Source organism: Myotis myotis, unplaced genomic scaffold (genome assembly GCF_014108235.1).
Source record: "Myotis myotis isolate mMyoMyo1 unplaced genomic scaffold, mMyoMyo1.p scaffold_m19_p_17, whole genome shotgun sequence".
Taxonomy (NCBI): domain Eukaryota; kingdom Metazoa; phylum Chordata; class Mammalia; order Chiroptera; family Vespertilionidae; genus Myotis; species Myotis myotis.
Genome location: NW_023416321.1, coordinates 8,177,997 through 8,205,784, shown reverse-complemented (window position 1 = coordinate 8,205,784; position 27,788 = coordinate 8,177,997). Strand labels below are relative to the sequence as shown.

General features: G+C 58.6%; 3 protein-coding genes across 6 annotated transcripts in view; 1 reads left to right on the top strand and 2 right to left on the bottom strand.

The window, feature by feature from the left end:
• The window catches only part of MED24 (mediator complex subunit 24), a 32,005-nt gene extending 31,302 nt beyond the window's left edge, over positions 1-703 (bottom strand). The window contains exon 1 of the mRNA XM_036339080.1: positions 557-703. The gene's annotated coding sequence lies outside the window, so the exon portion shown is untranslated. The remainder of the gene's footprint in view (positions 1-556) is intronic.
• THRA (thyroid hormone receptor alpha) lies at positions 177-24,526 on the top strand. 4 transcript variants are annotated; one of them, XM_036339098.1, is made up of 10 exons: positions 177-374; positions 10,808-11,151; positions 13,565-13,632; positions 14,216-14,316; positions 16,156-16,303; positions 16,910-17,115; positions 18,066-18,212; positions 18,847-19,105; positions 19,657-19,784; positions 23,524-24,526. In XM_036339098.1, exons 2-10 carry the CDS (start codon positions 11,099-11,101, stop codon positions 24,013-24,015), a joined length of 1,602 nt encoding a protein of 533 aa, XP_036194991.1. In that variant the 5' UTR covers positions 177-374; positions 10,808-11,098; the 3' UTR covers positions 24,016-24,526. The 4 variants fall into 4 exon arrangements, with proteins under 4 accessions (XP_036194991.1, XP_036194992.1, XP_036194993.1 ...); XM_036339099.1 differs by having other exon boundaries at positions 179-374; positions 23,641-24,526; XM_036339100.1 differs by lacking the exons at positions 177-374; positions 14,216-14,316 and having other exon boundaries at positions 11,087-11,151.
• NR1D1 (nuclear receptor subfamily 1 group D member 1) lies at positions 24,518-27,788 on the bottom strand. The gene is made up of 6 exons (XM_036339530.1): positions 27,413-27,788; positions 27,047-27,135; positions 26,799-26,943; positions 25,811-26,448; positions 25,312-25,497; positions 24,518-24,805 (listed from the first exon to the last, which is right to left on the bottom strand). Exons 1-6 carry the CDS (start codon positions 27,786-27,788, stop codon positions 24,518-24,520), a joined length of 1,722 nt encoding a protein of 573 aa, XP_036195423.1.

Below are 27,788 nucleotides of genomic sequence, written 5' to 3'. Positions count from 1 at the left end.
GGGGGGCGGGGGCGGGAGAGGGGCGGCCGGGCGGCTGGCTGGCCCGGGGCCCGGGGCGCGGCAGGGAGCGGGGGGCGCGGGCCGGCGGCGGCGAGGCGGCCTGCAGGGAGCAGCCGCGAGCCGGCCCGGCGCGCGAGCGAGAGCCCCAGCCGGAGCGGGGCGGGGAAGGGAGGAGCCAAGAGCGGCCGCCGCCTCTGCCGGAGGAGCCGCGGGGCCGCCACACTCGCCCCCCGCCCCCCCGCGCTCACTCGCACTCAACACCCGGGCGCAGGAGGCGGGCGGCCCGGGCCCTACCGGCCCCCGATGGACGCCCCCCGCACGGGGCGCTGAGACCCCGCGTCGCTGCCCAGCCCGGTCCAGCGCGCCACGCCGAGGTAAGGAGGAGGGAGCGAGGGGGCATTAATATGCAAATACCTCGCGATTGATTATGCAAAGCCGCGGGGCTCTGTGGCCAGCTCCCCGGCGATCTGGGGGCGCCCGGGGGGTTCCCGCCGCCAGCCTCCGCCTGCCCGGACGCCCCGGTGACCCTGTCACAGCCCGGGAGCTTGCAACTTACGCCCTTGGGAAGGGAGGTGCTGCTAGGAGGTCGGTGGGCCCCGGGATTTGCCAGCGGAGATGGCGTCCAGGCCTCCCCCTCGAGGGCCCGCCTGGCCTCTGTCCGGCCCGTCTGCTGCGCATTCCCGGGCCCGGCCCCGGCCCCGCTGCCGGCCGCCCGAGCGCCCCCGCCCGCCGCGCCGCGGTTTGTTTACGGTGCGCCGGAGGCCTGCCCCCCCTTGGCCCCCACCCCTAGCCTCGGAGGCCGAGTGGCCTTTGCAAAGCTGCCTCTGGTTGCGGAGGCTAGTAATAGTGGGGTGGGTTGGTGAGCTTGCAAGGGCCCAGGGGAGGGAGAGGGAAGTCCCCCCCCCCCCCACTTCACCCGCCTCCCCGGTTGAGCATGGCTCTCCGGGTGCAACACTCCTAATTGCAAAAAACGTGGCTGGGGGTGGGGGAGTGTATTTGAGGGTCCCAAGATGATTAGGGGAATTGCAAGCCAGGGTGGTTGGAGAAAAGAGGGAGGAATGGACCTGTGTTGTGCGTGCCCCCCCTTTTTTCCCCTCCCCTTGCAACGTGTCTCCTCCGGTGCCCCTTCTCTGCCTGGGGCCCTCCCTTGTCCGGTGTGAAAGAAAGGCCTGGGGCTGGAGGCAATGGAGGGAGCCACCATTTCCAGGGTGGAGGTCCCAGGAGGAAAGCCAGTGGGATGGGAACCCACCTCACAATGATGGCTCTGGCCCTAGGAGGGGGGCGGAATGAACAGGGCTGTTGTCCAAGGCGAGGGGGGAGCAAATGTGACATGCAGACGCTGAGATATGCCCGCACAGACAGCCACATGCACGCCCAGGGACACCCAGGCAGACTCAAGGACAGGAGCTGCTGGACACACCCACATGGGGACAGGGGAAAAGGCCGGCGTCTGCCGCACTGGGGAGCTCAGAGGGGTGGGACACACCCACGGGAGATGGACCCATGCACGTACTCACGCACAGGGTCACACGGAGATGCTGTCACACACAGGGGCAAGGAGGAGTCTCTGTCACCCACATAAAAAAAGTCTCTGTCGCACGCATGCATGAACACAGGGCAATTGCACGCAGCCACACGTTACAAAAGACCCTGCCACTCACAGGCACACACGTGCTCGCATGAGCCCAGTCACACAGGCATTATCGCCTGCCGTAACAGTCGCTGTCACTCAGTCAAACGCCAAACGTGGTTACACATCAACACATGGATACACAATGTAGCAACAAGTATTTTCTTGGACTCCTACTGTTGACAACAAAACCCCTGCTCCCAACAAAATTAAATTTGTTTGCGTGAAAGGACCTTTCTGCCTCATGGTGCAAGGAATGCATTCGTGATAACGTTCTAGGTCTCTATCGCTTGTCAGCCCACCGTCCTAGATAGTGAGCCTGAGCCCTGGCAGGATGACTCCCAGAGCTCGGTCCCGCCCAGAGCCCAGCACAGGAAGTGTTCTGTAAATACTTGTTAATTGATTGACTGTGGGAACTCCAGTCACAGGTGCACGTATGTGCACACAGTCCCAGGGACTCAGGTGCAGAAGGCATTCACAAAGCTCAGGCCCACACCAACCGTTGCGCCTAGACACCCCCAGAAGCAAATACACTGCAACTGTGCTGTCAGGCTCATCCCCAGATGCACATATAGTCATGGACTCTTTCCCTTAAGCTTCCTTCTATTTTCTTCCTCAAGGCTTAGCTTTTTTTTTTTTTTTTTTTTTTTTTGAGGGACAGAGAAACTGGAGCAAAGAGAGTAGGGACAGGGGGGTCCCAGAGAGCCGAGTCATGGGCCTGAAGCAGTGTCCAGTGACTTCCAGCAGCTGGGGTTGTCCTGGCTGCTAGGGGAAGGAGGTTCTAGAATCTCTCTCCCCACCCTAAAAGCAAAGGGTGGTGGGGGCGGGAATCTCGCTGCCCCTGCTGGGATCTTTTGTCTGAGCCTTTCCTGGGGCAGTTCACTCTCCCCCAGCCGAGTTCCTGCCTCTGGCCCTGAGTCTGGCCCCTTTTTCCACCTCTGCCCTCCTCTCTAAACTTGGAAGCCTTCCTTCGGCTGTATGCTGGTGAGTGTCTGGGTGAGTGATGTGTATTTTTGACTTGGAATTTCTCTCTAACGCCATCTCTCCGTTGCTCTGTCTTGCTGTGTCTGATTCCCTTTCCTTGTGTGTCTGCCAGACTGTAACTCTCACCCTGTCACTAGCTCCGTCTACCCCTGTTCTCGTCTGCTTTTGCCACAACCTCCTTTCTCAGAGCTGGGAACTGGCATTGAGGTTCTTCATAGTTTTCCGGCTGTTAATGCTCAAACCCCGCCCCTCAGCCCCCGCCTGCCCTGCCTCTGGGGTCATGGGAAGGTTGGGGTGGGGAGGGGTGGGGCAGGGGGCTCAGCGAATGCTCAGGACATCCTGTACTTCCTCAATGCTGCAGCTGCAGGCCAGCACATTTTGAGGGCTGGGAATGGGGGATAGGGAAGGAGATTACCTACTGTCCATGCTGACCTCTCAGGCTGGCAGGCTCAGCCAGGAGACACCAGATGGGTGGAAGCCCGGGTATGCACGCCACAGCAGGCTAGCTCCAACCCAGCCGGTGAGGAGCCCCTCACCACACTCCCCCACTGGAAGAGACTCACCCCCATGGGCAGTGGCCAGAGTTGGCAGGACCTACAGCGGCCTTACTCCACACCCCTGGCAGCTGAGACCCACCTCAGAGATGCCCGACAGCTGTGTCCTCATTGCCTAGCCTCAGAGTGTGCTTCTGAGGGTACAGCTGCCCAGACTCTGTGCAGGGCTGAGTGAGGTGCAGCCTCCAGCCCAGGGCAGCAGAACAGGCAACTCTTCCAGAGAGTGAATCTGAAGGGGGGGACACCAGGCATTTCTGCTTTGCTCCCCTCTAGCTGTGGTCTGTTTGGGCGAGGAAGCACTGGTAGTGATTCCACCAGAGAGAATCCGTGGGTTGCTACAGAAGGGAAGACGGAGGCTTGGTCACAGGGACCAAGGTCTCATTCCTCCAGCAGGTAGCAACTATCCTAGAATGGTTAAGAACACAGACTTGTTGGGAACGAGGTTGCCTGGGTTTGAATCCCAGCCATGCCACTTGCTGGTTGTATAACCTTGGGCAAGTGATTTAACCTACCCCTTGCATTATCTGTAAGTTGGAGATGGTAATACCTACTTCATTCAGCTTTTGAGGATCAGAGGATTTAGAACAGGGGTGGGCAAACTTTTTGACTCGAGGGCCACAATGGGTTCTTAAACTGGACCGGAGGGCCGGAACAAAAGCATGGATGGAGTGTTTGTGTGAACTAATATAAATTCAAAGTAAACATCATTACATAAAAGGGTACGGTCTTTTTTTTTTTTTTTTTTAGTTTTATTCATTTCAAACGGGCCGGATCCGGCCCGTGGGCCGTAGTTTGCCCATGGCTGATTTAGAACATACAAAAATGCTCTAAAAAGTACCGGGTGCATAACAAACACTGTATGTGTTAGCTCTTACAATGGGGAAGCCCGTGGGCCTGGGGCCCCCTGGATTTCTTGGAGAAGCTCCTAGACATCACAGGGGCAGGAATGAGAAAGGGCGGAGTCGGCGGGCATAGTGGGTCCGTGTAATCTCTGGACTCCTCAGCCTTTGTGTCACCATTTTCTCCTCTACAAGTTCAGAACCTCACCTGGAGCTGCTCTGAACCTCACCTTATAGCGGCTGCTTAAAAGGAGCCCTTGGCATCTCAGCCTGGGGGCACACCTCCCCAGTTAGGGGCACATGCATGAATGTTTGGGCATCACTGCATCTCTGCTGGGACAAGTCTGAGCACTGGGAATGGGGGGGGGGGGGGGCGGGGCGGGCAGGGGGAGAATAGCAAGGGAAGCAGGCTCCTCTCCCAAACCCTCCTTACTTATAGAGTACAGCACCCTTCCTCTCTCCTGGGGACCCAGCAACCTAGCTACCTACCATTGACTGACCAACCAGGACCCAGCCTGGCTGACGGACACCAGATTCCCCACCCTTGCATGGAGGGGGCATTTGTGTGAAGGGTGGGGGCACTGAGTCAGGAGCAGTGTGGGAGGAGGCATAGGGCCTTGGGATCCAGGGTCTGCCCTGGGTTGCCTTTTCCCTCTGTGAAGCCGGTGGTAAGACTCCTCTCTCTCCTCCCAATTCCTTTTATTCAGCTCTCCCCCTTCAAGGTGCAGCAAGAATAACGGGGCGGATGGCCTATGGTGGGCCACTGGGGCGCCCAGCCCAACTCTAGGTCTCATGGCTGCAGAAGTGCTTGCGGAACCTATTTGGTGTTGGTGGGGGAGGCAAGCATGACCACAGTAGGAAGAGCACTGGCTGGGAGTTGGCAACTGGGTGTTTGCCAAACACCAGTTGCTGAATTTGGGCCTGGGTTTTCATCATCTCGAGACAATGATGCCTACCTCCCTCTGAGTGAGGGTGAATAATACACCATGGGTGACACCTGTGCTCAATGCCGGGCGCATCCTGGCTTTGTGAGTAACACCTGTGGACTCTCCTGCCCTCCCAGGGCCTGGCCCACTCCAGGGCGGGGGTCCACTTACCCGCTGGAACCAGGGACAGTTCTCAGTCTCCCATGGAGGCATCTGGGGCTGGTGTGGGGGGGGAGGGCAGACGGTTTTCAGGCATGTGGTGCAGTCCTCCTCCCTGGCAGGGCTGCCAAAGAGGAACTAACTTTTGTTTACCTTTGTGTGAGGTGGTCCAGAGGGAGGGGCCAGACGTTGTCTGGGTAGACAAGGGTAGCAAAATGGGACTTACTGGTGCCCAGAAAATGCCACCATTGCTCCCTCGCCTTGTGGGGGGAGCATTCACTCCGTGGCCCCGGGGACTGGCGTTCAAGATTAGGGCCGAAGGCACAGCCACACCCTCCAGCAGTAGCCAAGTGCTGCATGGCTGGACCAAGCCCCCAACCCTCCCCCTCTTCCTCCTCCTCCTCTTCTTCTCTCGCAAGGAAGAGATGAGCTCTTGGCTCCAAGAGCTTCAGCTGCCTGTTTCATTTTCTCTTTTCCCCGGGCTCGTGGGCGGGGAAAGGGAAACGGGTCGAGATTTGGTGGCTGTTGGCGTTTTTGTACACACCAGTGAGTGGGTGTGTTGTGCGCTCACCCATGTGTGCGTGTTTTGTGCATGTGTGGGTTGGGGAGGGCTCTGAATATCTGTGGAATAGCACGGGAGCCGCCGTCTGCGCATGCGGGGTGAGTGTGTGTCTGCACGTGTCCATGTATGTGCCTGAGACCCAACTGCATGCACAGCCTGCGTGCTGCGCGCGAGACACACACACACACACACACACACACACACACACACACACACACACACACTTTTTAATCTCTCCCTCCCCATTTCTTCCCTCCCTCTCCTTTTCCCTCTCTCTCTCCCCCCTTCTCTTTCCCCTCTCTCCCTCCCTCTCTGTCTCTCTTCGTCCCTCTCCCTCTCTGCCTCCCTCCCTTTCCCTTCCTCCCTCCTTTCCCCTCCCTCGGTCTTTCCCTCCCGCCAGCCCTCGGTGGGGCTAGCTTCCACCTCCCTGGGGTGCCTGGGAGAAGAACATCCCTGCCTTTCCCTTCCACCATTTCCTTCCCTCCTGGGCGGTGCTCCCCGGGGCTTGGTGACAATTCCTTTCTCCGGCCTCTTCCTCTCTCCTTGGAAGAGGGGAGTGGGGAAGGGAGGACCCCGAGCTCTGTGCCCATGATACCATCTGCAGTGAGCGCCTTGGCCCCGTGACACTCATGCCTCCAGCCTTCAGCTGCCCCAGCGCCCAGCTCCAATTACCCCTGGCTGCTGGGGGGAGGGTGGGGAGAATGTGCCATGCCCAGCTGGGGGTGCTCCCAGCTCTGCTTTCTGGGCTATTTGCATTTTCCACTTCCATTCCCGCGGGGAACTGGGTCAGGGGACACAAAGTTCTATGAATTGGCAGGGGAGGAGCTGGGCACGGGGGAGGGGGGTGACCTCTAGACCTGGGCACCCACCTTGATGCCTGACGGGAGCTGGGCTGGGTTAGGAGGAGGGAGGGTAGAGCAGCAGGTGGGTGAGGTTATGTTGGGGGGAGCACAGTCTTTGATGTTAATACTGGGCATCTGGCCCAAGCTAAGGCCGCTGTTTATGTCCTTCTGTCTCTGACCTACAGGGGGGAGTTTCCTGTTCTATTCTTTTGGGGGACAGGATCCTTTGTTGATCCAATCCCTTCCACCCCCATTTCCCATTCTCTAGCCTCCAGGGTCCCACAGTGGCTAGGAGATCAGACTTCAGGGTCACTGCCTTTAGGTTCCAGAATCCCATCTCATGGGTGCCCAGAGGGAGCCCCCCAAGGAATGCTGCCTCCTGGGCCTCCCCGCCCCCCTCCCTCCCGCCTGCCAAGCTGGTGCCCGAGTCTGTGTACTCCTCTGCCATCTCACACCTGCCCAACAGTACCTTCCTTCCCGCCTTCCTGGCACTAGGATAGGACTGAGTTGGGTGGGGCAATCCTGCTCAGTCCACACCTGAGAGTAGAACAGGGAGGGCCTGGGAAAGGAAAACAAGGCCCCACCCCTGCGGGGCACTGCCCCTTCATGTGGGGGGCTTGTGTTGCTGCCGCAGCCTCCACCTTCGCCAGACTCCCAGGGACTGTCGGTGCCCGTGGCCGCCCACGGGAGCCCACGCTGGCATGGGCGGCAGTGTCTGCACACGGATGCCTGTGTCTGCCTGTGCATGCCTATGTGTATGTTTGGGTTCAGTAGTCACCTGGGCCCTTAGTATCACCCTTCCTGACTCCCATGATATGGGGTCAGCGCATCAATGCCAGATCATTAGGAGGGGGGGGTAGTATCCCCCCGCCCCCCAGCAGCAGGCAAAGGGGAAGGGGAGAGGGAGGTGTGAACCTACCCACGGCACTATTAATAGCCCACATGCCAGGCCACCAAGAACCAGCTGTCACCGTGGAAACCATTTCTACTCCCCCTCCCCCAGCCTCCATGGGGTGGGACTTAGGCAGGGCATGAATCAACGCCCCCCCCCCATCTTTCTTTGTTACCTTTCTTTCTTTGTCTCCCCCTCCATTTGTCTCTCCTCCCCATATCTGTCCTCCTCTCTACCTCACCCCTCACTCCCCTCCCTCTCTCCCCATCCCCCACCTCATCTCATTGCCGCCTTTCTTCCTATCCCTATACTTCATTAGCGCCCCCCCTACCCCATCCCTGCTCCGCTCTTTGTTCTCCTCATCTTCCTTCCCCTCTCCCCCATCATCTCTTTCACCCCAGTCTTCCTCCTCGTTCTCCCCCTTTCTGGGCCCCCTCTGAGTGTGCCTTTCCTTCTGTGGTTGGCAAGGAGGGCTGGGCTTCCTTTAGAGCATTAAGGACAAAGTTTAGGGGCCCCAGGCAGGTGGGGCCAGAGCCAAGCGCAGACACCCAGGAGAGTAATGTGTATAGAACTGGGGGCTAGATTCCGGAGGCAGAAGGTCCCCTCTGGCCGCCCCAGGAGTCCTTTAGGAAAATTCCTTGGGTCCACAGGGCTGCGGAGGGGGCAGTCTGGCAGTGGGAACCTGGCATGGAGCCTGCGGATGCCACACTGGGCGCTCGTCTGGCCCCCCATTGCAGAAGCACTCAGGCTTAATGAAACGCTTCCCCTCCACGGGCACCTTGCCCACGCTGCCACCGGCCGCTCTTATCTGACAGAGGGAGTGGGTGGCCGGGCCAGCCGACAGGTGGGTCTTGCTGTCCGACTGTCCAGCCTGGACTCAGAACCCCATAGCCCCACCCCCTCTGCCTCCGTGGGCCTGAGCCTCAGCGCAAGGAAGGAGCTGGGGGAGTTAAGCAGGACTCCAGGTTAGAAGAAGAACAAAAAAAGGACTCCAGGAGGAGGGGAGAGGGGCTGCCCTTCAGGGTGGGTCTCCCTGCCCCACTCCCCTTCCCCACTGACCCTTCTCTGCCCACAGCTAACACCGGCTCACGTGGTATGTGCCTCCCTGAATGTTGGGCCCTTTCCGTGCTCTGTGTCGCCTCAGAGACCCAGGTGTGTCCCTAGAGAGATGACAAGGAATCCCCGGCCTCTTGCTAGATGCCAGGCCAAGGCGCCTTCAGCCGTGAGGACAGTGCCTTCCTCCTCTGCCCACTGCCAGGGGCTCAGGGTAGCCTGGGTCACGCTGACAGGCACCCGGACACCGTTCAGCACAGCGCAGAGTTGAGGCAGAAAAAGAGCTTTCCCCTCCCGCAGCGGGCACGTGCAAGCCCTTGGCAGTGCCCAGACACATTTGGAGTTAAGGCTGGGCTGGGGAGGGGGAAGGGAAGATAAACATGGTGGCTTAGGTTGGCACTGCCCCAGGTGTGCCCTGTAGCAACTGGCAGTGGCCGGTGTGAGGGAGGAGGGGTCCTCCAGAGCTAGGGCCTGGGGCAGGAATTGCCCGTGGCATGTGGCTGCTGCTGGTGTTCTCCGCCTGGCCCGGCCCAGGGCTGCTCACACCCACTTGCACACACCCTGGCCCTCTTCGTCTGCCCCCAGGGCCTGCTCCCCAGGGCTGCCCCTCTCTCAGCATGCCCACTCCTGCGCCCGCCTCCTCCCCTCCCCAGGGGCACTTGGGCCTCCTGCTGGCGAGTGGATTTTTCCAGCCTCTGTAAACAAGTGGTGGCAGCGTGCCAGGTGGGCAGGAGACAGGCGGGGGCAGCACTGCAGCCAGGGTGTGCCAAGCACCGAGGCACAGCCTGGGGGGGAGATGGGGAGACACCCAGAGAGAGAGAGAGAGAGAGAGAGAGAGAGACATTCAGATGCAGACAGACAGACCCAAGGAAGCCTTGTTGGGCACAGATAGAAGTGGAAACGGGCGACAGAAAATAGCCCTCTATTGTCCAGCCCAACCCCACCACTGCCCTGGCCCCTTACCCCTCACTGCTCTGGCTGAGAGCAGCAGGCCCCAGTGCCCAGTCCCTGGGCATCCCCACCCACTCCTACTTCTCCCCCCACCTCCACCCCTCAGGGCTGGCTACGCCATTATAAATTTATAACAGGAATTTCTCCACAAGCCAAGAAAAACTTGACCTACTTTCTTGACGACTCTCCGGGCTAGGCTCCCCGCTCACAACCCCCCCAGCCTCCTGTCCAGCCCCCAGTGCCCTGTTCTGGTCTGTGGGGGTGTCCGAGGCAGAACGGACCACCCTTCTGTCCTCCTGCCACACTCCCTACACTGAGGGCTCACCTGAGTGCAGGGGCCCTGCCCCACTGCCCTGCCCAATGGCCGGACTTATCTCACATTCCCCTCCTACTCTGGCTCCTTATCAGCTCCTGGGGGTGGGGCGGAGGGCCCAGGGGCGAGGTCTCTGGGGCAGCAGCTACTGGATGAAGGTTGTGTGTTGGGAATTGCACCCTTTGTCCCCCTTAAACATGCCCACACCTGCCTGTGTGCACAGACAGTAAACCTCCGGTCGGGAGCCTGTGGTCAGAGGTGCATGTGGAGGAAACGGGGGGCCCAGGTTGGCACGGCCCTGGCCCCCAGGCATTGGAACAAGGCAAGCATTCAAGCCAGGCTTCGGGGGTTCAAGCCCTGAGCCACCTGCTCACTAGCTTGGTGACTTCGAGTGACGGCCCAGCTTTCTGAGCCTCAGTTTCCTCATCTGTGAAGTCAACACGTGTTAGTTTCCTTCCTTTACCTCTTGCCAACCTGGTGGGTGGCAGCTCAGCTAAACCAACTGGGATGTCTGGTCCTCAGACTGGGAAGTGTGACTTGGGACCTTCCTGGACAGCTCTGGAGTCCTTGGGAGGCCGGGTTGGAGTCACAAGACGGCCAGCAGCAGGGGGGTCAGCTCCCCACGGTCTTCAGTATCTCTCTCCGTTAAGGCACTCAGGTGCCCCATTCCCACACCCCATCCTTCCTTCACAAGTACCCCCACCCCCCATGCCTGGCTTGAAAATTGCTCATCTCTGGTCCCCTCTTGCCCCAGAGTATGGTGCGTTTTATAAAAACTTGGCTAGATCAGTGGTAACAAGAACATTTATTAGGCATTGTTAGGGGCCAGATACTTGATTGAATGTGAGGACTGGGACATGGTACATGGATGATCTCATTCTTTCCCTCCACCCCTTTCCGTGTCTGGGGCTTAGGACATGACTCTCCAGTTTTGCCTGCTAAAACCTGTCCGTCGGAGGGGTTCTCCTGCTTCTCTCCCTGTGCCTGCCCTCCATGCCCACCGCCATCTTGTTGTGAGCGCAAAGAGCCCAAACTGTTGCCACCAAAGGACCACTTTCCACCACGGTGCCACCTTATCCCTGCTTCTCTCCTCTCTCTGCAGGGACCTCGACAGGACAAGACTCCGAAGCTACTCCCCCAGCCCAGGACTCCCCCACGGAACCAGCTTTCCCCCCAACACTACCACCTGCCACTCCCTGGCCTATCTCACCGCCCACCCCCCTCGGGGCTCAGGGCATGGTGTGAAAGGCCAAGTGCTGAGGCGGGCACCATGGGTGCTGTGCCCTAGCCTGGGTGGCAGGGGGTGGGCAATCTGTGGGCGTGCCAGGGGGGGCCACTGTGCCCACCCAGTCTCTTGGCGTGCTGGAGGGCATCCTGGATGGAATTAAAGTGAATGGAACAGAAGCCAAGCAAGGTGGAGTGTGGGTCAGACCCAGAGGAGAACAGGTAATGGGTCCGGCAACTAGGTCTTGCCAACTCTTAGCTGGCAGGCATGGTCACCTGGTTGGGCAAAAGCGAGCTGAGCTTGGGCCTTTAGGGGAATGGACGCGAGGCCAGCAAACCTGCTGCTTACCTTTGCCCAGGAGATGAGGTCATGTTCATGTGACGGGAATTAGGCACCTGGAGGAGAGATGCCCATTTTGGAGTGGGGAAGTGACAAGGAGAAATTACACGAGGCAGGCACACGGCCCCTCCCTGGACAGTCCTGGGCAGGCTCACATGCTTCCCCCCGCCCCCCAGGTCCCCTCGGCCGCCCTCACCTGAGCATGTGGAATGCAAACAGTCTCGCCATTTGCCTCCTCTCCCTGCCAGCCTGCTCACATCGCCACCAGTGTGCAGTCCACGAGCCGTGGTGCACGTGACGTGACAGTTCGGGGCACATGCACCAGTAACTCTCGTTAGCCCATGCTTATATTTGGAACCTTTTGGGAGCCCCACAAGCTCTTCCTTGTTCATGGGCAAGGGCGGGCGCTACCATGGGGCTCCTCCCAGGAAGTGGAGTGGATGCCAGCTGTGAAGGTTTTGCTTACCGGTGGAGGAGGCATGAGCCCCACACACATTGCTGGGAATGGCTACCTGTGATCTGTATTACCCTTGAGGAGCCCAGAGGGTCTCTGCCTCTCCCGTTAACTCCGAGTGGCACAGAACTTTGTGCCAGTTGGCGTGGTGCCCCTGGAGCTGGGTACAGCCTGTGTCTATGGCCAGGGAGAGGGTGGGGGATGGGTTGTTCTGGGGAGCAGAGTGGCCGTTGCCTAGGAGACCAGATTCTGAGCCAGGAGGCCAGAAGCCTGGCCAGGCAAAGCCCTGGGGCCCAAGACTGGGTCTCTGGAGGGGTGGGGGAAATGGATGGGGCTGTCAGTTGGGTAGGGCACCTAGAGTTTCCCCTCCCCAAAGACTCACCCCAGGGCGGGGGGCTCTGAAAAAGGTTGGGCGTGTCACTGCGTAGCTCTCACTGGTAACCTCTGTGCTTCCCTGCCCAGACCTCGTAAATCTGGAAGACGCTGCTCCTAAGCAGGGAAAGGCTGGAATCCGGGTTCCCGGTCCCCCAGAGCTGCACCCCTACCCGTTATTCTCCCCTCCCCCATATCCATGCGCCACCTTGTGGCTGTCCCTGGGACTGCACCCAGAGGCTATAAATCTAATAATTGCTGAAAACCGGACTGCTCAACTGGGGCCCTAGGTGGCTCAGAGTTTCCCCCACACCCTCCCCCGCTGGAGCGGGAAGGGAGATCTGACCTTCCCAACACTGTAGTAATCCGACAGGGGTAGTCTCCAGGGAGTGTGGCGCACAGAGCTGTCTTTGACTATGACCCTGACCAAGGTCACTGTGTCAGTATGTTGGGAGCTGCGTCAGGGCAGGGGCCCTGCAACATGCCACATGGAGAGTGGGTGTGGCAGGTTATACAATCCGTGCGTGCATGTGGAAGGCTTATGTAACCTGTGTGTGCCGAGGTTATGTAACATGTATGTGGAGAGGCTGGTGACATGTGTGCAGTGGCTATGGGTGGCTAATACCTTGCATGGAGGGGCTCAGGGTCCTTGTCCCGACTGATTTCAGTGCTCGGCGTCACCAAGCACAAGTGGGGGCCTCTGTCTGCTGCTCTGTGAGATGGATGCCATGGACAGGGTGACTCTGGAAGTCCTTTCGTAGGCTCCTGTTCTTGGCTCTGGGTTCCAGTTGCTGGGCACTCTGTGTTTGCCCGCACTGTGGTTATGTAGCACGTGTGTATGACCTGGAAATCAAACAACATGTTTACTGAGGGTAGGGAGGAGTATTATTAGGTGTCTGTCCAGAGGGTTGTGTAACACATGGACATACCCTAGAGGTCATATAACACATTGGAGAACGCCATAAAAATTGTGTAGTTATGTAGATCCTGGTGCTTATTGACCATGCTAGGGTTCATACTGAAGGCTGCATCGTGATTCATATCTAGTGGGCTTGTGTTGCGTGTGTGTGTGTGTGTGTGTGTGTGTGTGTTCTAAAGGTTATATAACTCTGAGCATGTCCTGAAGATTCTTTCTGCATGTCTCACGCACTGAAGGCTTAAATATGTGGATATTGTAGATTATGGGTGTTGAAGGTTCTATAATGCTGTGTGTGTGTGTGTGTGTGTGTGTGTGTGTGCACGCGTGCCCTAGAACATGCTTGTGCCCCAGCCAAGCCCCTTATCTCTCTCTGAAGCTTCTAGATAGCTGGACCCTTCTCAGTTTTGTCAGCTGACCTAGGGGTGGGAGGTAGAATGAGGACATGAAGGGCAGGGAGTTGGGCCGGGGGGGGGGGTATCTAAGCCTGTTGGATGAGAAGGGGGCTGCCCAAAGACTGCTCTGTGATTCTGCCCACTTTGCCCCCATCCAGTGCCAGGTCACCAGATGGAAAGCGAAAAAGAAAGAACGGCCAATGTTCCCTGAAAACCAGCATGTCAGGTGAGCCTGGCTGTGTGTGCCCCTCCTCCCTGCCCTGAACGCCACCACGCCAGACCAGGGCTCTTCTGGAGCCTGGCGTGTACCAGCAGCTCCTGTGTCCCATGGGGAGCGCCTCCTAGAGGGCTTGGGATGGACTTGTCTGAAGGTGAGAGGGGTGATGTGGGCCCCAGCCTTGAAGATGGATTAGGTCAGAAAGGACCTCTTCCCTTCTCCCATAACCCTCTTCCCTGAGATCCCTCCCCCACCCCCAAATGAGGGCCTGGGCTAAAGAGCTGAGGGGCTGTCTTCCCCCTGAGATGAGCTGCTGACATTTGCTGCTGCTTCTCCTGCACCCCCTTGCCCCTGGGGGGGCAGCGAGAGAAAGGCCCTGAATGAGCAAACAGAAGAACTCTGGGATTCTCCATGTTCTTACGGAAGGGGATGGACAAGATCACCTCTGATGTGCCTAGGATTCTACCCTTCAGGGGGGCTGGGCTAGGGGATGGGCCAAGAAAGGAAAGTTGGGGAATGCAGAAAGTGTAAGAGCCTCCCAGCTAGGGGCCCAAGCCATGCCTGCCTGCCTGCCTCCCTTCCTCCCTCCCAGGGTATATCCCTAGTTACCTGGACAAAGACGAGCAGTGTGTCGTGTGTGGGGACAAGGCAACCGGTTATCACTACCGCTGCATCACTTGTGAGGGCTGCAAGGTATGGACCAGCCAGCTCCTGCCCCTCCCCCACTGCCTGAGCCCCCATCTCACGCTTTTTAAGGCTCTCAGCACCCAGCGCAACAGATGGCTCTATAAACGTGTCACCTAAAACGCACCTATTACATCATCATTTCTCTTATTCATTCATCCATGTGTCCATTCATAATCCCTGCTCTGCCCCCATCGGTAAGATGCCTGATCTCTCTGAGCCTCGGTTTCTTCATCTATAAAGTGGGGATAATCATTGCGACCTACCTCACAGAGTTATTGGGAGAATTAAATGAGATCATCCACAGAGAGTATTTAAAACAGTAACAGACGCAAAAGAAGCACTCAGTACATGTCAGCCAGCAGTCACCCATCCAGCGTATCGGGTGTGAGGAGTATAATCTACGCCCTGTCCTCAAGCTGCTCACAGCCTACCAGAGAGAAACAGACCTCAGTTGAAAGTAACATCAGTGCTTTTCAAAATGTGGTTCAAGGACCACCTGCAGTCCTAGTTACCCTCAGATCCCCAGGCCTCGTGCCAACCTTACCCAAGCAGAGCCTCTCATGGGGGAGCCCAGAATCTGCCATGGAACAAGCCCCCCAGTTGCTTCTACTGCACTTGAAAGGGTGCGAACCAGAGCTGGGCTGGGAAAGTGTAGGGGTTGCGGCGCCCAGGAGAGAAGAGGGTGGCAGGGTCTCCCTGGGCAGAGGGAACAAGTTCATAGACTTGGCCGGGGGGAGGGAGAGCTTCATTAGATTTCACTTTGGACATTTCAACCTGCAGGGTTTCTCTGGGATCCTCACCCCCTGAAAATGTCAACCTTCCAAGAAACAGAAATATTTTAAAATACGTTAAGGCTCCCAGTTCCTTTCTTTCTTGGTGTCGACCCAACCAGGACCAGCAGGGATGCAGCGTCCCAGTGCAGTGTCCCTGGAAGCGACACCAGCAGTGTGACCTAGACCAGGGACCCAGACCCGAGTTCCAGAAGAGCATCTCAAAGGACAGGGATGCCCGCCCCGCCCCTAGCGGGTCTCACGTAGGTCAGAGCGAGGCCCAGGAATCCGGAGCACCCTGGGTGATTTTAAGGCACCCTAGAATCTGAGCGCTCAGACCTCGGTACCCCATGCCTCAGGGCCAGCCCTGGCTCTGACACCCCTTTAGCCATGTGGGCAATTTAAGCAAATGAAGGGACTTTGGACAAATTGCTAAACTCTCCAAGCTTCCGTTTTCTAGTCCGAAAAACGGAGACAGGGACAGCTCGTACCCTATGGGATTGACACCAGTGTCAAAGGTGACGATGCCCCCAAAGAAAAGGCTTGGAAGTGCCTGGCACACAGTGAGCGTTCATGGTGATACGTAGAACGGAAAACGTTGTGTTCAAGCTGCTAGAATTCATACACAATGCCGCCTTCCTTTCACATTTTGACACCCTCCCTCCCCCCTCCCTTTTTTCATGAACTCCACCTGCATGGGCAACAGGCAGCATGTATGAGAGTGGTTTGGGGTCAGGGTCATTTGGGAAAGACGGAAATCGGGTATTTCCTGGATGCCAATGCTGCTATCACTCAGGCTTCACAGGACCTCACACCCTCCCAGGCCCAGATCTCCATACTTTCAGTCATCATCCCCACCTCTGCCCTCCCCTCCCCACATATCCCCCCCCCCCCCCAAAGCAGCTGGAGGAGCTGAGGGCGTGCGTTCCTAAAGTCCTCCCCAGTCCTCACAGAGCCCAGTGGGCCTGGGCCCACTGTGTCAGGTTTCCTCACTAACCCCCCACCCCCCGGTGAGCTGCACTGGCAGTGCAGGAAGGTCACCATGACAACACGCTCCATCTCCCTCCCGCCCCAGGGCTTCTTTCGCCGCACAATCCAGAAGAACCTCCATCCCACCTACTCCTGCAAGTATGACAGCTGCTGTGTCATCGATAAGATCACCCGCAACCAGTGCCAGCTGTGCCGCTTTAAGAAGTGCATCGCCGTGGGCATGGCCATGGACTGTAAGGGGATGGGGGTTGGGGGGAGTCGGGCCAGGCGGGGCTGGGGGTGGGGGTGAGTTCAGATAGGGCAGCTGCCTTCCAAGGTACGCTCAGGGCCCACAGGGCAGAGTGACAATGCAGGTCAGGCCGATGGTGAAGTGAATGTTCAGAATCTTGGTCCCTGCTGCCCTCATCCCTGGGGAACAGGAAACAGCATTCCTCTCTGGGACCTGCACATGAACCTGGTGCTTACCTGCCTTTCACCAACTCCAGGCCTTAGAGGGCGTTGTTGGGTAGGAAGAAGTCCTGAGCACCCCATCCAGAGAGGACACCCCACTTCTGGGTGAGAGAGGATCTCTTTCATTGCCTAGGGATTGGGTGGCAGGGCCTTCTAGTACCTGCTGTCACCATAACCCTTTAGACCAGAGCCTGCTATGCCTCTGGATCAGCCCGACGTGGAGCTGATGTCCCAGTGATTATCATGATCCGGTTGTGCCACGCAGCTGCTAGGTGGATCGGAAGTCGCTCAACCTCTCTGGCCCTCAGTTTCCCCAACACTGGGAAGAGTAGTTTTTGAGAGGGTGGTGGAGAGTGCCATGCAAAGGGCCTGTGTCTTCCTGTCGACAGTGGTTCTAGATGACTCGAAGCGGGTGGCCAAGCGCAAGCTGATCGAGCAGAACCGGGAGCGGCGGCGGAAGGAGGAGATGATCCGATCCCTGCAGCAGCGACCAGAGCCCACTCCGGAAGAGTGGGATCTGATCCATGTTGCCACGGAGGCCCACCGCAGCACAAATGCCCAGGGCAGCCACTGGAAGCAGAGGCGGAAATTCCTGGTAAGGAGAGAGGGGGTCGGGGTGAGTGGCAGCGAGGTGCCAGGGAGAGGAGAGCTAGCCGAGTCTTGCCTCCTCCAGGAAGCCCTCTTGGTTTGCTCTAGCACAAAGCTGATACTCCCCAGACCTTGGTGGTTTTGATTTGATTTGAACACCTGTATATATGTATGACTGGCCTCTGGGTCCTGCCTATTCCACCTGATTGGGAGCTACGTGAGGACAGGGCCTTTCCTTCCTCATTAGATTTCCGGCAGGGCTGACCTCTCCTCTTTTCTTCGCTCACAGCAACTGGGAGGAGAGGGGGAGGACACGGTCATGGAACAGTATTTTGGGGCACCTGCTGGGTGCCGGGCATTGTGTTAGGCCCTGGCAAAACCAAGTGCCAAGTGAATGGTCAGGTGGTTGTCTATGGTGAAAGAAGGCAGGAAACTGGCAGTCTGGTTCCTGGTAAGGTATGCTAGTGGGTGGAATAGTGTGCTGTAACGGTCAGGAATCAGACCGCCTGGTTCTACAACTTACTAGTCATGACCTTGGGCTTATTAGTTAGCTGCCCTGTGCCTCAGTTTCCTCATCTGTGAAATGGAGATAACTATAATACCTTCTTTATAGGGTTGTGGTGAGGATTAAATGAGATAATACGTGTAAAACACGTGGCCTAGTGCCTGGCCACATATTCAATACTCAGTAAATATAGCTTCTATTCTCATGACATTACTTCTGCTGCTGTGATGGTCATTGTTATTATTAGCAGACTTGGAGCTCTGGCTCTGGTCTGTTCTCTGCCCGGAGGTGAAGGAGAAGCCTGGGGCCTGGGATCTAGCAGCCCCAGGTACCGCGGCCCCTCTTCCCCAAGCTGCCTTGGAGCTCCCCCTGGTGGGCAGGGAGCCTCAGAGGTTGGACGGGGTCTGCAACCCTGGCTGACTCCCCCCCCCCCTCCCCCTCTCTCCCTCCAGCCGGACGACATTGGCCAGTCACCCATCGTCTCCATGCCGGACGGAGACAAGGTGGACCTAGAGGCCTTCAGCGAGTTTACCAAGATCATCACCCCGGCCATCACCCGTGTGGTGGACTTTGCCAAAAAACTGCCCATGTTCTCCGAGGTGAGTGGCAGGTGGGAGGGGAGACATGGTGACAAACACGGAGGGGAACCTAGACCTGCTCCCCAGGCCACTCAGTCCCGGCACATGCTCATCTGAGTTCCTCTGGGCAGGGAACAGTTCCTTTAGATCAACACACACCCTCCACCCTCCACCCTCCCCCACCCCCCCCACACACACTCACACACACTCTGGGCTACCTGATCCCTAAGGAACCAGTGGGCTCCACGTGCCCCGTTCCCACCGCTCCTCTCAAGCCCTCCCAGCCCCTCTCCCCCCTCGCTGCGTGGCCACCCCAACTCCAGGCAGCCCGGACATTCTCGTCTTAAAGAGCCCTAGCTGGGGACAGGCTGCTGTACCAGCTGACTGACCTTGGCCATGTCACCTGACTCCCTCGCATCTGTTTCCTCATCTGCCGTGGGGATGGAGATGGAATTGGGTAATTGTGAGGTTTCATGAAATAGGGCAAGTCTGGGGCCCAGCGCAAGGGGAGCTGTGCAGAGTCCATGTTCCTGGCCGAGGCCAGGCGTGGCCTCGCAGCTCCAGGGGCCACCCCTCCTCCCCTGGGGGGGGGGGGGCGAGAGGGAAACTCTTGGCGAGGGCGAGCTGAGTCCTCCCTGGCCCCGCCGCCCCACAGCTGCCTTGCGAAGACCAGATCATCCTCCTGAAGGGGTGCTGCATGGAGATCATGTCCCTGCGGGCGGCTGTCCGCTATGACCCCGAGAGCGACACCCTGACGCTGAGCGGGGAGATGGCTGTCAAGCGGGAGCAGCTCAAGAATGGCGGCCTGGGCGTCGTCTCCGACGCCATCTTTGAATTGGGCAAGTCACTCTCTGCCTTTAACCTGGACGACACGGAAGTGGCTCTGCTGCAGGCCGTGCTGCTAATGTCAACAGGTACCCGCTGGCTGGCTGGGAGGGCTGTTCTCCTCCTCCTTCCTCAGCCCCCGCCTCTCTCCCTTGGCCGGCTTCTCTGCCGCCCCCAAGCCCACCCCTGGGTGCCACAAGCTCACCTCTGCCACCTCCATCACCCAGCCCATCCTCTGTCCCCTGTGCCCTGCTCTGTCACCCATCCCCGTCTCTTCTGCTCCCCAAGCCCATCTCTTGCTTCCGGATCCCTCTTCTGCTCCTTTCCCATCTTTGCCCCATCCCCTCTCTCTGCCCCCTCATCCTTTCTCTACCCTTATTCCCACCCCACCTCTCTGCCCCCCAACCCTTCTCTCTGCCCCCAGTCCTGCCCTATTGCTGAGTTTCCTCTCTCCCCACCTCTCTGTCCCTCTGTCCTCATCCCTTCCGCAACCCTCCCTCCGCCTTGGAGTTGTTCCTCCTACACACGCCCCCCGCCCCCCCCCCCGCCCGCCCACAGTGTGTTTTCCTCCACTCCCTGCCCCTCCCCTCCCCTCTGTCTCCCTTCACCCTCTCACCCTCACGCCTCCCCTTTCCCGCAGACCGCTCGGGCCTGCTGTGTGTGGACAAGATCGAGAAGAGTCAGGAGGCGTACCTGCTGGCGTTCGAGCACTACGTCAACCACCGCAAACACAACATTCCGCACTTCTGGCCCAAGCTGCTGATGAAGGTGACTGACCTCCGCATGATCGGGGCCTGCCACGCCAGCCGCTTCCTCCACATGAAAGTCGAGTGCCCCACCGAACTCTTCCCCCCACTCTTCCTCGAGGTCTTTGAGGATCAGGAAGTCTAAAGCCTCAGGCGGCCAGAGGGTGTGCGGAGCTGGTGGGGAGGAGCCTGGAGAGAAGGGGCAGAGCTGGGGGCTGAGGGAGACCCCCCACACCTCTTCTCTCCTCCCTCTCGTCCTTGGATAGATGCAGCTCCCACACACACCCGCACTACCCCGTCCCTCAGAGCCTCCTGCCCTGGCACAGGGCACACAGACGAACTTGCCATGGAAAGGACAGTGTGGGAGGCTGGGAGGGACCGTGGGCCCCGTCCTCCAAGAAGGTAGGGGAAGGAAGGGAGGACTGAGAGGGGACAAGCCATCTTGACTGTAGGGGACAGGAGTGTGGAGTCGGGGGACAGGCCCTCAGCTCGCCCCCTGCACACACACACACACACACGAGAGAGAGGCCCCCCCGTCTAGCTCCTTGGCCTAGATTCCCCCTCAGGCTAAGGGCCTCTCTGCTTCCCCGGATGCCTGGGTGCAAAGAAGGGCTTGGCTTGGCTCCTCCCCGGAGGTTAAAAATTATAGTCATTCTAACTGCACTTTGGAAACCAGGCAAGGGGAGAAGATAAATGAAGAAAAACTAGACAGAGAGAAAAAGAAAAAGAGAGCGAGCGAACGATTGCTAGAGAGAGAGAGAGAGATAATATTAAGTTATTAACTGAGGCTGGCCAGAGGGGCGGACCCCCCCTACCACCCCCATGCACTTTGAGAACTACCCCTCCTCCCCCCAGATCAGAGAACTGCCCCCCACACAAGGTCCCTAAAGGTAGGGCTGCCGATCAGAGCTGTGAGTTAACACAACAGGGTCCTGGCCACCCACCCCTTGCCTTGCCCCTCCCTGTGCCCCTTTGGCACCCCCATCCCAGTACTTCCTCTGCTCTCTGCCACTCGTGCCCGCTGAGTTCCATCTACCTCTCACGCTGGATGCCAGCTGGCCCCTCACCAGCCTGCCCTGCTGCCCACACAGCTCCCCTCTCAAGTGCCCAGCCCCAGGGGCCTCCCCTGTCCGTCCATCCCCACCCCCCCCCCACTCCTTCTGCACCTTGGCACCCACACAGGAAAAACTGTGGCTCAAGCTCCCACCCTCCTCACATCCTGCTGTACTCGCTCCAATCCAGATGCTCTGCACTAGGGCGAGGAGGGTGTGTGCGCTCGGGGCTTCTCCCGGGGCCTCCGCCCCCTTAGGACTCTGCTTCCCATATGTCTTCTGGGCTCTCCCCAACCTCTGCCCTCCTCCGTCCCTACTCCCGCTTCTACGCACGAACCCAGACTCCGGGTGGGCAGGCACCTAGGAATGGGATGCTTAGATTAATAGCACTTCGTTGGGGCCCCTGGGGAGGGGGCGGTTGGTGCTCCTCCTTTTTTCTTTGAAGCTCTTTAGGCCAGCCCGCCCCTCCGCCCCCGGGACCCATTTCCCCTCCTCTTTTCTCTAATTCAGGGACTTTGGCTTGAGCCACCTCCCACCTTTGTGGTGAGGAGTGCTCTGTTGGTCTGCATTTGGGTCAGTTACCCTCCTCCTCCCCTTGGCTCTCGCCCACCCTGCAGGGGAGAGGGACGAGGAGGTAGCTCTCCCGTGGGGCGGAGGGGGTAGGGGTGGGGGGTGGGGGGGGAGGGCTGGGCAAGGGGAGGGTGGGGAGGGGCAGAGCAGACCAGAGGGCCCTGGGCTCAGGGCTGCATGTCGGCAGGGATGGATGGGTGGACATAGATGCCCCCGGAAGCCATGGGGAATGGGGCAGGGGGGAGGGGTGCCAGGGCTTCCTGCGCTTTGCACTACTGGGGCAAAAATGTCTTAAGTTGTGGGGAACCTGCCACCCCACCCTGACCCTCAGCCTGCCACAGCCCCCTACACACACACACAGACAGACACACACACACACACACACGCATGCACACACACACACAAAGGCAATGCTATGCTGCCCATCAGGGCATGTCCTTCCCTTGCTGTTCAGGTTTTGGGCAGAGGGGAGGGCCTAGAAGAGCATCTGCTGTCACCTGTGCTGTCACCTGTGCATGTGCCTGCCCCGCCCCCTTGGGCACGTGGGCTGCACATGCTGTCGCTGTCTCTCCCTCTCTCTCTCTCTCTCCTGGGGCTCTGGTTCCTGTATTCCTCCTGTCCTATAGGCAAGCCCTCTTGTACCCTCTTCCTACCCCTGGGGGCCCAGTGGAATTCCTGACCTGTCTGCTGTCTCCCCCGTCCCTCCAGCCCCACCTCTCCCCCTCATTCCCCATTCTCAGCCATGGACATGGTGGAGAAAAGGTCTTGAAGAGGCGTGGCCTCTTACAGGCACTTGGGAATCCCCAGACCCCGCCCCAATCATATGAGCTGTGATCCCCCACTCCTCCCCTGACCCTTCCCCCTCACTCTGTGATGTGGGGTGAATGTGTGCATTTCTGTGTGAATGTGTGAGCGAGTACATGTGGTGGGGGAGGAGCTGGGGGGGGGGGGACTCAGGAGTGCCACAAACCTGCTCTAGAGAGGCAGCTGTCCCAGCCCCTGCTTTGGAAGTGGGGGACAGGGCCCTCCTGGGGGCCATTGGTGCTAATGAGGGGGATGGCCTTGACGTGGGTGCTTAGCATTGCCTCCCCCAGTATTGGCCCAGGGCACTAGGGCAGGCAGGGTGGGGCAGCAGGTGCAGTATTGGTGGGAGGAGGGGCTGCTGAGAATAGAATGAGGGGTCCAGGCCAGGACAAGGGGGTGCCAGAGCCATGACCACTACCCCACCCCCACCATCGCCTCTCCATCTCAGTATTCCCCGTTCTATCACTCATAACACACATACCTCATCCAGCCTCCTCCCTGCTCAGACTTGGGGAGGGTGGGGGTGGAGGAGCCCCTATGCCTTCTCCCGGTGGCGGGTCTACAGGGCTGGGAGAGGGCAGGGCGTGTGACAGACACCGTCCACAGGGACGGTAATTCCTGCCCTGGGAACTCCTGGGTGGGGGGAGGGGGACACTTCCCTGGAGGCGCTACTGAATGTATGAGAAGCTGGTGCTGGGGTGGGGGGGAGGGGGGTTGTGGCCAGAAACAGGGAAGGAGGTAGTTCCCTTCCCCAGGGGTGGGGCCAGTAGGAGTGACTTGGGGGGCTCCTACTCCTGCCCCATGTTGACAATCAGTATGTCTGTTATGTGCGATTTTTCACCCCGTTGTGTTTTGGGTCAGGATTTTAAAGAAAGATATTTTTATGGTAATTGTTGCTCGTCTATTTTACTATATATTTATGTAATAAATATATGATGAAAATAATCCCCGTGGGCGCCCCCCTTAGACTTGTGTGCTGTCTCCCTGTGCCCTCCCATCTGCTGGCAGAGTACCCACCCCACAGACTGACCAGATGGAGGTGTGCCCCAGCCTTGGCATTATTTCCTCCCTGCCCCGGCCCCAACAAGCACACACCACAGGAGCCAGCTCAGCTGTGAACTATTGGATTTGAGACAGGAATAGAACAAATTGGGGGGCTAGAGAATTAGAGGGGAGAGAGTGGTTTAAATAGGGGGGGCGGGAGGTTCAGTGATGGGGGAGGGAGGCAGGTATTTACAAGAAGGCTCGGGGGGCGGGGGCCAGAGGCTCATCTTGGAATATTTTATAACAATATAAATAAGATTCTGGTTTGCTTTTCCTTTTCGTCTCGTAAAGGAGAGAGAAGTGCAGAGTTCGATTCTGTACAAGGGGGCAGCGGCAGAAGGCCGGCCGGGCGGGTCACTGGGCGTCCACCCGGAAGGACAGCAGCTTCTCGGAATGCATGTTGTTCAGGGTCCGCAGGTCCGGCAGCTTGAGCAGCAGCTTGGTGAAGCGGGAAGTCTCCGAGGGCCGGTTCTTCAGCACCAGAGCCCGAAGAGCCCGCAGCAGCGTCTCCTGGAGCTGCTCCACCGAAGCGGAATTCTCCGTGCCCGAGCGGTCTGTGGGGAAGACGACAGCAGTGAGACGAGCTCCCTGAGCTCCTCTGACGAGGACCCCGAGGTCTGCCAGGAGCCCCCCGAGGTCTGCCAGGAGCCCCCCGAGGTCTGCCAGGACCCCCCCGAGGTCTGCCAGGAGCCCCCCGAGGTCTGCCAGGAGGACCCCGAGGTCTGCCAGGAGGACCCCGAGGTCTGCCAGGAGGATGCAGCGGGCAATGCAGCCTCTCCCTGAAGCCCCTCAGAGGGCCCAGGGGAAGGAGGAGGAGGGAAGCACAAGTCCTCCCCCCAGGCCTCTGCCCCAGAGCAGGAGGTGCCCGAGAGCTGGGAGCATGGGCTCAGCAGGGCTGGGCACCTCCCAGCCCACAAGGCCGCTCTCCTTCCCCAAACAGGCCAAACCTATCCAGGCTCCCTTGCTTTTTGCTCGGTAGTTCCCTCTGCTTGAATGCCTCCCCACCCCCACTCCTCCACCCCCACCCCCACCCCTGCCTGGCAATAGCTCACGTGTCCTTTGAGGCCCCACTCCAGTGTCACCTCCTTCCCCAGCTCCCCAGGCAGAAATAGTTGTGTGTGCTTCCTAAGCCCTTGGTTCATGCTTCTGTGACACTTATTTCACTGTTTTACAATTAGCCGGGCATGAGTCTGTCTCCCAAGCTAGACTGTGTCTGAATCATGTCTGTATCGCCAGTGCCCAGCGCAGGGCCTGGCATAGAGTAGGTACTCCATAAAAGGTGTGTTCAATTGAACTGCGTCCGCCTCCTCCCCGGGGTCAGGCTCAGGCGCAAGCTTGACTTACCTGCAGAGACCAGCACCACCGCGGTGAAGAGACCCAGCTCCTCCTCCGTCAGCGCCAGGGAGTTGAGCTTCTCGCTGAAGTCGAACATGGCACTGAGCAGGTCGCCCATGCCCATGGCGCTGAGCTCCTGTAGGCTGTAGGTGGTGCGGCTCAGGAACATCACTGTCTGGTCCTTCACGTTGAACAGCGATGCAAAGCGCACCATCAGCACCTGCAGCGGGAAGTCATCCTGGGTGAGGTGGCAGGAGCACTTGCCGAATCACCCCTCAAGTTTTCTCAAGGGTTTACTAGATTTCTCAGTAAAGAGTGGGGATAATTTCCAAATGGGTAACGGGAGGTGGGAGACCAGGTGGAAGGATGGAGAACATTCCACACTGGCTTTGAAATCCAACAGGCCTAAATCTGAGTCGCAATTTAGTCACTACCTGTAACCTTGGGCAAGCCACTTCACCAAAACTAATTTGCTCAGGCCTAGAACGGGGGTACAGTGTGCCCGAAAGTGTTATTTTAAAGGCAATGGGATGTGACTAGACCCCAGCTGAGAAGACACAAGTCCCAGCCTCCTGAGGCAGGAGTGAGAGATGTTCTGCCCCCTCCCTCCCTCCTCAGTCAGAGTCTAAGGACAAAGGTACTGGGGTTCCAAAGCCTTTCAGAGACACTGCCTGCCCCAGATGCCAAATTTCCTGCTGGGTGCTTCCCTAGGTCAAGAGTGGGGAGCACAAAAGGGTCACTCACCTCAAAGGTGCCAGCCTTCAGCAGGGTGACCTGGTCGTGCTGAGAAAGGTCACGGAAGCCTGGGATGTGCTTGGCAAACTCTACCACCTCTCGCACAGCGGGTGTGAAACTCATGGAGAAATCCTCCCAGATCTCTTGCACGGTTCGCCCACTGCATCCATGTGGGTACATGTTCATTGGACACGCCTGGAGGAGGAAGGGATTTGGGGAGGGGAGTATCAGCCAGGCTAGCTCAGATGAGCTCCCCACCCCACAGGTTTGGGCCCATGATTTGCGCTGGGTGAGAGGCCGTGGCCCGGGAGGAGGGGTCTTTCAGGTAAAGCAGAAATCAGGTACTAGGTGGAGATCAGGGATTCCCCAGGCAGAGCCCTTGCTACAGGCCTGAGCATCCTCCCCTGGGAAGAGGATATTCTTGTGTTAGCCTCCGGGCACACCCAGCTGCCCTATGCTAAATCCAGTCTTGCAGGCCCCCTGCCCACTTCACCCCAGGTGCCCTCACCAGCAGAACGTTCTTGGAGTTGCCCTGCCATGGGCTGTTGGCAGGTGCTTCGCCTTCTGGGGCTGGGTACACGTGGGTGGGGCATAGACGGTGCCCATTGCTGTTGGGCTGGTGGCAGCTGTGCTGGGCAGGGCCAGGGGGCCATGCAGGAGGGTAGGAGGGAGGCTGGTGTAAACCATTCAGGGCCTCGTTATGACGTTGTGCGGCCATGATGTTGTTGTCATTGGGAACAGGGGAGCAGCCTTGACTTTCCCAGCGATGCGGGGTGGTGGCCGGAGGGTTGGCTGATACGTGGTTGGCATTAAAGTTGCCAGGTGAGCTCAGCTTGTCATGGGCATAGGTGAAGATCTCTCGGTGGGCCCGGGCCACCTGGGATATCACATCTTCCACTGTGGGCTCAGGACTTGGAGATCGGGGAGGTGTCAGCTGTTGTGGGAACTGGGAGAAGCCCACCAGGGGTGAGGGGGCTGGAGCGGGGGGTGGTGAGGGGCCCACGGGGCCTGGGGTTGGGTGCTGGACGGGCGAGGTCTCCATTGGGCACTGGCTGCTCAACTGGTTGTTGGCCAGGTTCATGGCGCTCTGCATCTCAGCGAGCATCCGCTGCTTCTCCCGTTTGGGTATGCGCCCAAAACGCACAGCTGTGACAGGATGAGAGCAGTGTCAGGAAGTTTTCATACACACTCACATGCTTCTCTTCCTTCCTTTCTCCTGAAAGGGCAAGACCCTGAAGGCTGGGGGTTCCATCAAAGCTAAAGCCAGCAAGGCCACACCCATGGAGGGGGTTTTCCAAGTAGGGATTTCGGTAGGAGGTGACCAGAGGGACTAATGGGGAAGACCTGTGTTTGCCCAAGAGGATGAAGTATGGGCGTCCCCTATGCAAATGAGACTCCCCTCCCAGTATAATGTGTCTCAGTTTGGGACTTTTTACAGGGAGGGGTTAATCCGGAAACGGAAGGGGAATGCTCGAGGGGCAACAGTGCTGCCTCACCATCTCTGGACATGCCCACGGAGAGACACTTCTTGAAGCGACACTGCTGGCAGCGGTTGCGATTTATGCGGACGATGGAGCAGCTCTCATTTTTCAGACACCTTTTGTACTGGATGTTCTGCTGGATGCTCCGACGGAAAAAGCCCTAGAAGGCAGGGGCAGCTCGTGAGCATCTCCATCTAGGCCAGGCCTACGATTCCTGGGGGAGGGCGTCACCTGCCCCTGTCCTTACCCCCGACCTGCCTCACCTTACAGCCCTCACAGGCATGCACACCGTAGTGGAAGCCCGAGGCAACGTCTCCACAGACTTTACACAGTAGCACCATCCCATTGAGCTCTGTGGGAAGAGAGGGGCAGCAGGTGAGCAAGAGGGATGTCTGAGTGGTCAGAGGTGAAGGTTTTCTGGGCTGGAGATTCTGGGGGGGAAACTAAGGAGGAGCCCCCGTATCCAGGGGGCACTCAAATGACCAGACTGGGCTCAACAACAGCTGATGCAATTCTAGGAGAAATCTCCAAGGCCAGGGTAGGCTCTGGGAATAACTTTCACATGGACACCAACTCCCAACCTCGGTCTGCCACCTTCCTTTTCCCGGATCATCTGGAAATGTACTCACTGGTGATGCTGCTGGTGCTCTTGCTGGGGGACACTCGGCTGCTGTCCTCCAGGGCCACTTGTAGACCCCCTGGGGGGCTCCCATTATAAAAGGAGGAGGAAGAGGAGGATGAAGAAGATGAAGAGGGAGAGCCATCATCACTCAAGCTGGGTGGAATGCTCCCAAAGGAGCGAGCTGGGTCCTGGGTGAGGGAGCCAGTGGGTGATGGTGGGAAGTAGGTGGGGCAGCCTTGGGTCAGGGACTGGAAGCTTCCATTCGAGCTGTCACTGTAGAGGGACTCAGGGCTGGTGCGGCTCGGGGAAGAGCCACTGGAACCAATGTAGGTGATGACGCCACCTGGCAGTAGAACACAAGGGGAGGGGATGTCAGCTGCCAT

Excerpts from the sequence above, each read along its gene's own strand:
- THRA (XM_036339098.1), top strand. The coding sequence starts at position 11,099 with ATGGAACAGAAGCCAAGCAAGGTGGAGTGTGGGTCAGACCCAGAGGAG. Across the intron at positions 11,152-13,564 it reads TCAGACCCAGAGGAGAACAG|TGCCAGGTCACCAGATGGAA; the intron begins GTAATGGGTCCG and ends GCCCCCATCCAG. Across the intron at positions 19,785-23,523 it reads GGCCCAAGCTGCTGATGAAG|GAGAGAGAAGTGCAGAGTTC; the intron begins GTGACTGACCTC and ends CGTCTCGTAAAG.
- NR1D1 (XM_036339530.1), bottom strand. The coding sequence starts at position 27,788 with ATGGCAGCTGACATCCCCTCCCCTTGTGTTCTACTGCCAGGTGGCGTC. Across the intron at positions 27,136-27,412 it reads GAGCACCAGCAGCATCACCA|AGCTCAATGGGATGGTGCTA; the intron begins GTGAGTACATTT and ends CTCTTCCCACAG. Across the intron at positions 24,806-25,311 it reads TGAAGGCTGGCACCTTTGAG|GATGACTTCCCGCTGCAGGT; the intron begins GTGAGTGACCCT and ends CACCTCACCCAG.